Source organism: Ictalurus furcatus, chromosome 22, assembly GCF_023375685.1.
Source record: "Ictalurus furcatus strain D&B chromosome 22, Billie_1.0, whole genome shotgun sequence".
NCBI lineage: Eukaryota > Metazoa > Chordata > Actinopteri > Siluriformes > Ictaluridae > Ictalurus > Ictalurus furcatus.
The window spans coordinates 3,660,679-3,673,096 of NC_071276.1; the positions used below are offsets into that span (position 1 = coordinate 3,660,679).

Here is a 12,418-nt window from a genome sequence, read left to right on the forward strand (position 1 = left end):
GAGCGTTTCCCCAGGGATTCGAGTTCCACACTTCAGTCACAGGTATGATATTTTATTGCTGTTCAGTTCACTTTAAATCAGCGTAACGTCGTTTAGCTGGAAGGTGGCGTCGGTGACCTCTGACCCCTGCTGACTTTGCTCTCGGGCTCGAGTCGGGCGGTAGCGTGGCGTTTGGGCTGCAGCGGGTGTGTGTGTGAGGCGTGTGGGAGCGGGTACGGTGTACAGCGAGGCCGGTGGCTCACAGCAGGAGCGGGCACTCGCTGAGTCCACGGAGCCGCCAGCATACAGTTATACGGGTAACAGTGAGAGATGATCAGAGCCTGAATATTTAAAAAATAATAATAATTCAATTCAGTACAAAATGAATGTTTAATACTTATGAAAATTATTTCACAAATCATAATCCCGAAGCGTTCAGGTAAAATTTACAATGTGTACGATGCCAATACAGCATCAATATTTATATACATATAAATCATGTTTATTTGGCTATAATTACATATTTGCTATTGGTTTTTTTGTCAAATTTTATAAGTATATTATTATTTATAGATGTGAATATTTGGCTTGGCTCAAAATACATAACTTAAGTTTGTTTGCTTGCTTGTTTAGTCATTTATTTATGTTATTTTTTTCAGTTCTTTGCAGACAACACACAAATCTTTTTGTATTTTTTTTTTTAAAAACCCAACACTTTATCATTTAAAAATTTGTCTATTTCAGCATCATTTTGAAATATCGATACACACAATGAACTGCACGCTGCCTTAAAACACCCGCGTCTTACAATTTAATGTCGATATTTCATCATGTTTTTCAGCACACGGATATCATTTTAAATATAAACGATTGTAAATGAAATACAGATCCGCGCCGTGACGTCACAGTGTTGCCGAGTGATGCGGAGGTATTGTTATGGCTTATTCGTGAGCGTATAAAAAGTCTTAGACTGATATTTGATTTTATGTATGGAATGCCTTAAGAGTCATTACGGCTTTGTCATGATGGTAATTTAATATTAGTTACTGAAGCATCACACTTTAGTCAACATAGCAGTACATAACTACTTAAGCAGTAAATAAGGAACCGTATTGTAAAATGTTACCACTTTCTTTTATTATTTTTTTGGATATTCTCCTCCTTTAGACTGCACCAGAAATACCTTACACGGTCAGCTTAAGTGTTTTTATATTTGGCATATCATCACTATAAATGAGGTCTTTAAAAAGTATTAGAAATTGTTTTTTTAAAGTATCTGTAATATACAATATATCAATATTTGACCTTGTGTGTATTGTGTATTAGACCACAAAAAGTATTTATTATTATTATTATTATTATTATTATTATTATGTGTTTTATTTATTTATTTTTGTCAATTTTATTTTTTATGCATAATGATACCTGATGCATGGTGATATTTGATCACAGTATTAATATGTGGATTGTCATGGACGCACTGAGATACTGATACAGTTGTTTCAGCAATTAACTTAGGAATGCAATTTATTTCCACAAATCAAAATTCTTATTAGAATCCAGGAACGTGCCAATGAAATCGTACCTGCGAGGTGGTTTCAGGTTGCTGAAGGCCCAGTGGGAAATTTCCCAGAATGCCCCGGTGTGAAGTCTCCGTGGCGCCGTAGCTGCAGCCCCTGATGCTTTCTCCAGCAGCTGGTGCGCCAGCCGTCCAGAAGTTCACACAGTTCTGGTTTGGCAGAAAGCGAGACGTTCTTCTCGCGCCGGCGAGGAGCTGGTGTCCTGCAAAGCAGCAGCGATGAAGGAAACACTCGCCCAGAGTCCGTGTGAGGTGTTCAGCATGCAGAGGGACGGCGTTCAGGTCTAACACGTGCTTCTCAATGCTACGTTTATCTGTCGTGCTGCCTCTGATTGGCCGAATGTCTTTCAGCTGGTGGCTGGTGGTGGAGGTTTCTCTGGAGTCCAGTTTGGACGGATGGTTCGAGCTCTCCAATTCTGCGTCACTCTCACTGTCACTCTCGCAGAGATCTGCACCAGAAATCACACACGCATGTCAGTGGCATATTGTTTATTTATTTGCTTGTTTGAATGTTTATTCATTTATTATTGTATATTTAGGTATTTTTATCTATCTATCTATCTATCTATCTATCTGTCTAACTATCTATCTATCTGTCTGTCTATCTATCTATCTATCTATCTATCTATCTATCTACGTAGTTACTTATCCATTGTCTCTCTATTTAACCATTGTAATCACTTGTTATTTATTTATTTTTTGTATGTACATTTATATTTATTTTTTATTTATTTATATCTATGTATTTGTCTATCTATTGTCTAACTATCCATTTATCAATCCATTTATTTGTTTGTTTGTTTGTTTGTTTACATATTTCATTATTTATGATTTTATTTTTGCACTTCTTACCGCTAAACTTATTTCTTTATCTTATCTCTTTTCTACTATCTGTTCATTCATTCATGCATTTCATTCCTTATTCCTTTATTTTACAGACGTATTTATTTATTTGTTTACCTTACATACATTATTCATTTCTAGCATTTCGTTTATTGTCATTATGGGGTGTATTACCTCATAATCGTTCAGAATAATTAACAGACAAACCATGTGATGATTCAATAATTTAATCAGAACAACAACAACAACAGTATGAAGGAGAAGAAGAAGAAATTTGTAACCTTTCAATGTGGACGTTGCGATAGTTGGAACTTGGAGGAAATGGCCGGGACGATCGGAGGACAAATTATCTGAGGATCCGCCGTCTTTATTCTGCTCCACATCTCTGGCCTTGAACTGCAGCATTACAGGTTTTCTAATGGAACATTTTTTTTTTTTATCAATTCATTAATTTTTTAAATTTAATTTATTTATTCATTCATTTAACCACAATTATTTTTTTTGTTTGTTTGGACCTGAGCTACATTAATTCATGCCAAATTCTGACCTTTTCTCCCTCCTCCCGTTTCCCGTGTCCCGGAATCCCTTCGCGAACGGATTATTATCGATTTTCAGCTGCGTTATCTGTTCAACATAAAACATAAGACACGTTGTAAAATATCGGTTCAGTGCCTCTCTTTGTTATAATCGGTGTGCTGAATTTTATCACTTGAAATAATAAATATGTAATTACATAATAACTATATAAATATGCTACATAAGTAATTGACCTACTATATGATCATGTGTCCATGATCACGTTAATGACGTACAGTAAAAAGTACCAAAAGACAATGTTACACCTCATGACTATATATATATATATATGTGTGTGTGTGTGTGTGTGTGTACAGATTTAAACATTGTTAATTTCCAAAGTAAATGAATTTATTTCCAAAACTAAATTAAATTACATTAGAACAAATATGTATGACCCATTATATATAATAATGTACTATAATATAATAATTATAAGTTATAATATAACCATAGCACACTTCACTATTGTTACTACATAATAATAAAAAGAAGAAGAAGAATTTATATGATTGTTATTATTATTATTATTATTATTATTATTATTATTATTATTATTATTATGAATGAAGCTGGTGAAGCTGGTAAGAGAGAAACCTTGTCGTTCTGGTAAGCAGTGACGGCGATGAACTCGGTCTCAGGAAACAGGAAGGTCCTAAACGCACTGTAGGGAAGTTTGAGGAGATCATCAGCTCTCGCCACGTGCAGCCGCGGCTGGTATTTATGCATGGAGTTCAAAATGGTCTGGAACAAGTATATAAATACAAAAAAAAAGTCATGGTTTTCTTTTTTCCCACAGTATCCGCTTACAGATGCACATTTTTTTTTTTACACTTGTTAAAAGGATCGCTCTTACTCTTACTGATTTCAGCCATTCATCATGTAGAAACCCTGCTTTCAATGATTCATTCTCCTCTTTAAAAAATTCTACTGTGCTGATTATTTAACAAACCTATTGGCCATGGAAATAACATTTTTTGTGTGATTTTATCGTATATAAATATTTCTTCATTCTCATTTCTTCATCATACTGATGCACTTGTTACACTAACATTACTCTGAACAAAAGGGAACGAACTTACAGGATTATGAATACGAAAGCAACATGTTTACATGTTTACAACAAACACTGCAACTACTACACTGCTATAATATTCATTTCCTCCGAAACCAAACACAAATAACTACACAGATTTCACGCAAGTATCCAAATTATTACTCAGCAAATTGTTGGGTTTCCACACAAAGTGCATTCAGATGTTCAGCTCACGAAAGTAATAAATAAACATGGGATAAATGTGTAGTATAACATGAGACAGTATAACATTTTTTATATAAATTACGCATTGTGTATTAAATTGTATATTGTTAAGATGCATTGCCTTTTAAACTAGTTTTAATATTAATAAAGGCTTGTATTACTTAATTTATTACCACAAAGGTTTGCGTCCTTTGATCCTGGATGGAAAAAAGGAATTGCTGACAGAATTTACGAGTTTGAAGGCAGAAATAAAGTCAAACAGTGGGGCAAAGAAGTTCTTAAAGAATATTTATATAAGATTCAGAAAGGAAGATATCAACTGTGAAGTGATGTATAGATTGTTGTTGCTGCTGTTGTTGTTGTTGTTGTTGTTGTTGCTGTTATTGTTGTTGTAAACCCTAATAATGATTTTGTCCTAAGGGTGTGCAAACTATTGCGCTCATCGCATCTGCTGCATTGTACATTATGCTTTTTACGGGATACCAGCCTGTGACAAACAGGATAACAGTCTAATGTGATTATAGCGCACTTGTGTTTGAAATTTACCCAAATTAAATATATATATATATATATATATATATATATATATATATATATATATATATATATATAATCTTTATAAAATCTAAACCATTTTAATTTTCATTGTATTTGCATTAAATTTAATTTAGCTGGCTTAACTGGCAACATTTGAAAATCGTAGCTGTCATTTACTGACTATAAAAAGTCTAATTAATCTTGTACTTGAGTAATGTAGAGATCGGAGGAAACTGGAGAGCGCAGAGTAAACCCAGAGTAACTCGACACAGACAGAAACCCGAGCTCATACTATTTGGCGTTGTTGTTACTCACAAATCCGTGTTTATCCGAGATGTTGTTGGTCAGTTTCAGCTTGTGAAACGTCACCACTCGGGACATCCAGTGCTCTCCGGAGGCCGGGCTCTCCGGGTGAACGTACATGCGCTTGGGCAGCTCCGGGTCGGCTTTTCCCGCCACCGTCCAGCGCGAGTGATGAAACTTGTACCTGCAGCCGTCCGACGACACGATGTCCATCAGCAGCACATAGCTCGCTCTCCGGTCCAAACCGCTGCAGCGCACACGCAACGGAGGAAACATCCGCCTCGTAGACGCCGAGCACAGAACAAGAAAACACGGCTGTGTTAGTCTGAGAGAGGACCAACTCTCTGGACATTTTGATTAACGCATTGTGTTCTTCGGTATTTATTAGAGATGCAGTATGAAACCTATAGCTTGTGTACGAATGTAATTTGTACAGTTGCTAATTATCCTTTATCGTCTCCTGAGATGATTATCAGCAGTGTTACTTAGAGAGACACGTTTATAAGCGGTGAGTTATAGGTACCATATCGCATCTTTAATATTTATGAACAATATTTAATTCAATTCAATTCAATTCAATTTTATTTGTATAGCGCTTTTTACAATAGACATTGTCTCAAAGCAGCTTTACAGAAATATCAACATGGTATACAGATATTAAAGGTGCGAATTTATCCCAACTGAGCAAGCCACTGAGTGGCGACGGTGGCAAGGAAAAACTCCCTAAGATGTTTTAAGGGGAAGAAACCTTGAGAGGAACCCGACTCAGAAGGGAACCCATCCTCATCTGGGTAACAACAGATAGTGTGAAAAAGTTCATTATAGATTTATATGAAGTCTGTATGGCTGTATGGTTCATTTAACAATGAACTGCAAGTCATATGAGAAAACTGTGGGAATTTAACTTACAACATGGGAAACATGGGAACTTTTGCTTACATTAAAAAAAAAAAAAAAAAAAAACTAGACATGTTTATAAATTACTTGTGTCATGTTGCTTTTTTAAAATATTTTTTAACAGTGTATTTGAATTATTTGAATTAAAGAATGTGCGTGTAAATTTCACTTACACGTTCAGTAATTATCAAAGATGAAACATAACATAATAAATTTAATATAATTTTTGATATATTGTTATTTAGGTTTGAGTTACTCTGAGGGTTGTGTTTATTATGTACAGGTGCCATACTGCATCTTTAATAGTTACGGAAAACGTTGAACAAAAGTCATAGGGGTGAACTGAACAACGTAAAAGGCGTCAAATTTGACTTAAATTCGTAATAATTATCAACAATGTACGACGGGAACTTTAGCTTAAATTTATATAAGATTGAGTTATAGGTATTCAGAGATGTTCTTCTGAGAGATGTGTTTATACTGTATGTGCAAAATTCCACATTGCATCTTCAATCATTAAAAAAAAAAAAAACTTAGACAACAGTCAACGGAACAACCTGAACAACTTTTTTTTTTTTTTTAATTAGACTTAATTAGACTATCTGGGTGAACTATTATACTGACAGATACATTTATAACTCATATGTCGTATATTGCATATATAAATCTGACTCTCACACAGGACTTTTCAGTACTTCTTAAAGTTAGAACATGAAACTTGTATGTATTTTCTCATTTCTCCATGGTGAAGTTACGGTTGAATTACTATCTCTAAGCTCATAAGTTAGAGTTGTAAGTGTTAAACGTTTGGGGAAACACACACATGAGCATTATGTTACTGCAAATCCCACACCGCTTCTTTAATAATTCTAAAAATTACGCACACTGACGCAGGTACTGGTTTTCATGCATATTTAACAGAAGTGCGTCCGTCATGTTTGTTTATTGGTTTGTTTGCTTGTTTACCTCCCTGACTTTGTGATGACCATCTCAGTGCCGATCCGGTGGAACTGCCTCCACAGCTCCAGGCCCTCCAGGCGCACCACCGGCTCTTCCTCCTCCTCCTCCTCCTCTTCCTCTTTCTCCAAATGCTGGAGGTGATGATGAATAGATGATGATGAAGATGAAGGGCTGGAGATGATGATGCTGCTCCCAGTGATCTGCTCCATCAGAGGCCTCCCACACCCCAGCAGAGGAAAAAACGGTGCATGGTACGCCATGTTCACCTGGATGATCCAAAGAACCAAAATAAAATCACTTTAAAAAAAAAAAAAAATCTTTTGTAGTGTCAGTTCTGCAAACAAGCAAAAAAAATATATGAGTCTCTGTGCACATGGAGTTGTTTCTTCAAGATGTGTCCTAAATCCCCTAAGTCTTTTTAAAAAAAAAAAAAAAAACCTCTTAAACCCTCTTTAGCATGATTTATTCCTGAAGAAAAATGAGGAGACCAAGAAAAAGAGTTAGTGCTGGGAAAGGAGAAGGGTCACCTCTTCTCCTCATCACAGTCCAGCTGGAGTTTAAACTGGACTAAAGACGGCACTTTCTGATTGGCTCCCTGGGGGGGGGACGCGCACGAACCAATCGCGTTCGAGCAGGGCGTGGCTAGTCAACATCACACAGGCGCTGTATAAACCGACACTTATGGCAAAACTGTATGGCAAAATGGAACACTACGTCACTACGTCATCAGTGGCGCGCTCGCTAGTCGCCATGACTACAGGACACTTCCGTACTACTTACAAGAGACTGAATTAATAGACTGAAACACGTTACGGCGTGACTTTTAAATACAAAAATAAAACTCACACTTACGTACTTAATAGGATATAGTTTTAAAACGAGCCCTATGAACTTTTGCAGTACTGTAACTGAGTATGGTTACAGACTACTTCCGCACTAACGAAATAGTCCAAAATAGTACGCATGATATTTAGTAAGGATCCCGGCTGGGAGAGAATCACGTGGTTTCAGGATTTCAACATGTGTTATGTATGATTGTATACATACTACTGCTAATTACTACTACTACTACTACTAATAATAATAATAATAATAATAATAATAATAATAGTTATGATAATTGTAATAATATTAAATGTTATTATCATTATGTTATATTGTATTTTACATGTTATATTATCATTATAAATGTTATATGTGATCATGCATGGGGAAAAGGATTAGTATTTAGGATTTAGCATTGCAGCTCTCCCTCTCTCTCTCTCTCCAAATATTCCCCAAATACAGTATGTACACAGTATGCTTGTTTGTTTGTTTGTTTGTTTGTTTTGATATCACCGTGTAATATATCTGATTATACATAAATAGTAAAAATTAATAATAGTAAAAAAAAATGCTAAAAAAGCAAATAAATAACATGAAATGTGTGAACTTTTTTTTAAAAAATCAAGGAAGTAGTACATATCCCCCTTTAAAGAGAGTAGTAATCTTCTTCTTCTTCTTTTTTAAATGAAAAATAAACTTTAACCATTTCTGACACAATTGAATCTTTATGATTCAGTTAAATATTCTTGCATTTTCTGCATTTTTACGTCCACACATTTAAAAGTTAATGTACAGTGCCCTCCAAAACAATTGGAACGGCAAGGCCAATTCATTTGTTTTTGCTGTTGACTGAAGACATTTGGGTTTGAGATCAGAAGGTGAATATGATATGAGAGTTTAGCATTTCAGCTTGTATTTCCTGGTATTTAGATATATAGATGTGTTCAACGATATAGAACACAGCACGTTTTGTATCAGACGACCTGATTTGTAGGCGAGCAAAAATATTGGAACACGTTGGATCAATATTTGGAACAAATATTGGAACATTGGTCCTGTTAGATCGATCGTTTATACAGTAAATAGCTCTGAACATCTCCTCTTGGTTTTAGCCTTCAGTTTCACCTGAAAAGAGTGTAAATCAGTCAGAGGCATTGCACAAACATTGGGAATAGCCGATACAACAATTTGGAGTGTTCTGGAAAAGAAAGAAACCACTGGTGTACTGAGCAGCAGACAGCGAATGGGTCGGCCGAGGAAAAAAACAACAGCTGATGACAGAAACATTGTGAGAGCTGAGAAGTAAAAAAACAAAAATTACAATCATTGGTTGGTCTGATACAAAAGGTTCTATGTTTTGTGTTGTTTAACACGTCTAGATGTAAATACCAGGTAATAAAAGCTGAAATCCTAAACTCTTATCTCACATCCATCTTTTTATCCTTTTAATCTTTGCGCAACTTTCAATCCGTGATTCATGCTCTTGTAACATCTAGTTTAGATTATTGCAATTCGCTTTTACTACAGTGTCTCTCAGTCTTCCCTCTCCTGTTTACAGCTGGTGCAATAAGCAGCTGCCAGACTTCTCATGGGGACTCGTAAATACAAGCCCGTTACACCTATCTTAATCAATCTACACTGGCTTCCTGTTACGTGTAGAATTGATTTTAAAATTTTATTGTTTGTTTACAAAGCCCTCAATAACTTGGCCCGTCAGTATCTGACTGATTTGCTCCACCCGTACACTCCCTCTAGAACGCTGCCATCTTGTGACCTTGGTTTACTCACTGTACCCAGATCTAGACTCCAAAAACGAGGCGAGCGCTCCGTCGTGATTGCCGGTCCAAAACTTTGGAAAAGTCTACCCTATCATATCAGACTTGCCCCTTCTATCTCATCTTTTAAATCTGCCCTAAAGACATACTCATTTCCCCTGGCTTTCACTATTCCGTGATCATTGTGATTTATTTTCTTTTTACTATAGTACTTATCATTTACTCTGCTGTTTGTTTATGTAATTATTGTTATATTGTACAGCACTTTAAATGTGCTCTGTAAATAAATATGATTGATTGACTGATTGATTGATTTTTATCTCAAACCCAAATATCTTGGTGTATAGGGCCAACAAATGAATTGGCCATGCCATTCCAATCGTTTTGGATGGGAGTGTTTATCCCAATAAGCCCAATGAGGTACAACATGAAGCGTGAGACTGATATATGTCCAGTACATAAACTCACACTGCTCCCACTTATTGGCTATTTAGGGAAATAAACCTGAGTTTCTCCTCCTCCTGACGTCCCCCAGGTCTAATCAATCTCCATTCCTTTAACTACAAGACAAAACCAACCGTCATGCCGTAAAACACCTGCCAGAGAGCACTGAGTCATACTCATCCTGAACTACTTCCCAAAAATGAAGGATGGTATTTAATACCAGCAGGTCTGTATATTTCCGCGACCCTGAAGAAGGAGTAAGCGGTAGAAGATGGATGGATGGACGGAGGTCTGTATATTTCAGATGAGGTACTGTTAAAAGAGTGTAAGTATAGTATATACAAAGTCATTATATGTGTCATCACAAAATATATAAATGATAATTAACTTTATAAACTTTATTATCCTATAAACTAGCTAGAGTGGAAACACATTCATCCACATTGTATTTTGAAACCAATATTGTTTAGACTGCAGACTGAAATAAATATATTTATATAAATATAACAAATGAATGCATAATTAATTAGACAAAACCTAATTTGCATAAAGAAATGTACATTGCTGGAAAAAGTTCCAGCACATAAAGTACTTGTAAGAATATCAGCAATCAACTGGTAAAGACTGACTGGGATATCCATCCATCCATCCATCCATCCATCCATTTTCTGTACCGTGTATCCTTACTGGGTTGCGGCAAATCTGGAGCCTATCGCAGGGAGCATCGGGCACAAGGCGAGGTACACCCTGGACGGGGTGCCAGTCCATCACAGGGCACAATCACATACACACTCACACACCCATCCATACACTTTGGACATGCCAATCAACCTACAGCGCATGTCTTTGGACTGGGGGAGGAAACCGGAGTACCCGGAGGAAACCCCTGAAGCACAGGGAGAACATGCAAACTCCGCACACACAGGGCCACAGCGGGAATCGAACCCCCGACACTGAAGGTGTTTACAGTTTACATAAAATGCACACAAAGTTTGCTTGAGAATCGTCTACATACTTGTGCACTGCAACGTTTTGAAAACGGACATACGCTCATAAGTAAAGAATGTAATGTATTAGTCTGTAAGAGAATGGTTTAGAAATAGAACAGCTTTCCATATCGAGGTCAAAGCCGTGGCATTTTATTTTTAGCAGTTTTTCAGGGCTGTACTCTCAGAACCTCGTTTTTAAAAAAGCTTCCTGTTTACTTACTGCTTTCTGATCCAGCTCCACCACATCCATGGCCACGTTCACACCCACAGTCACTGTTCTAATTTAACATGTCTCCTTGCATCTTCTTAGCTTCTTTGTTTTTTTCTGTGGTTTGCCATTACAGCATTTCGAAGACTCCAACTTCTGAGTCTGCTTCTAGACGTTTTCTGGTTTTGCTGATTGATTTTTTTTTTCTCTCTATAAACCTGAATAAAAAAGACTTTTTTAGCTACCTCCACTCACTGACTCTGATCTGCAACCGGCACTGAGAAACTGTTGGAATTAAATTCTCTTACATTTAATAAAGCAGGTCTGAGATCAGCTGGCGTGAGTGGCAGATTGACTGTGCCAAGAACTGTTTTAATTTCACGAGGGCAGGAGTCGTACCGTTCTATGCCGTTAATTGGGATTAGGTGATATATTGAGTTACAGCTTTTTATTACAGTGGAGTTTGCCTTTGGGTTTAGAGTGCAAAGTCTCCCAGCTCATTGTATTTCCTCATCTGTGACGTTTTCCTCACATATCCACACATATTACTGATCATCACTGGCAGATCTCATATATCTATCCGGCTCTCACCAACGGAAAGCTTTTATATTGTCCATTTTGACTATGTTAACATTTAATCTTTCAAGGATTTATTATGATAAGACAAAGCCAAAAACTGTGTAGATTTTGTATGTATTTTAGGAATCCAACACATCTCTCCATTCCCTTTGTTTATCTCGCTTCCTTCCCGATCACCAGCACAAAACCTATTCCACGAAACTGGAGAGGAGGGTGTTATATTTTTTTTCTCTATTGTATGAAATGTGAAATGTCTGGCTCAATATGCCAGTCAGACCACGCATGGGGCCTTGAATTCAAGGCCACCTCTGTTGTCAAAAATAAGAAAGAGGCGGGGGATTGGAACAGTGCCGGAATCTGGATTATCCCGGATTTCCCTTAGGGAGCTATGCTTAACTTTTCTTTTTTTTTTTTCTTTTTTTTATTCCAGCCATGCTGTTAAATGGGCCCTTGGGTGCAATAATTTTTATTCCATCAAAAAGTAATACCATTTTATATTTCAACTTATATTTCATGAACAAGATTCTGTCCGTTTTTCTTACTAACACCTGTCCAAACCATGTGTTCTGGTTACATTCTCTATTCAGAACGTTCTTGTGATAAAAACACAGTAGAGTTTGGTTACAAAGCTGCAGAAATAATGCCTTCCGATGTAAAAGTTTT

General features: G+C 36.5%; 1 protein-coding gene across 1 annotated transcript; it reads right to left on the reverse strand.

The window, feature by feature from the left end:
- Nucleotides 1-7,871, reverse strand: tbx3b (T-box transcription factor 3b). Its single transcript, XM_053610715.1, has 7 exons — nucleotides 6,942-7,871; nucleotides 5,091-5,358; nucleotides 3,575-3,721; nucleotides 2,949-3,025; nucleotides 2,683-2,816; nucleotides 1,565-2,007; nucleotides 1-320 (listed from the first exon to the last, which is right to left on the reverse strand). Exons 1-7 carry the CDS (start codon nucleotides 7,193-7,195, stop codon nucleotides 93-95), a joined length of 1,551 nt encoding a protein of 516 aa, XP_053466690.1. The 5' UTR covers nucleotides 7,196-7,871; the 3' UTR covers nucleotides 1-92.
- Nucleotides 7,872-12,418: the final 4,547 nt, after the last annotated feature.

Coding starts and splice junctions, on each gene's coding strand:
- tbx3b (XM_053610715.1), bottom strand. CDS start 7,195: ATGGCGTACCATGCACCGTTTTTTCCTCTGCTGGGGTGTGGGAGGCCT. Junction 5,359..6,941: donor GTCATCACAAAGTCAGGGAG/GTAAACAAGCAA, acceptor GGCGTCTACGAG/GCGGATGTTTCCTCCGTTGC. Junction 2,008..2,682: donor CGCAACGTCCACATTGAAAG/GTTACAAATTTC, acceptor TTTCTGGTGCAG/ATCTCTGCGAGAGTGACAGT.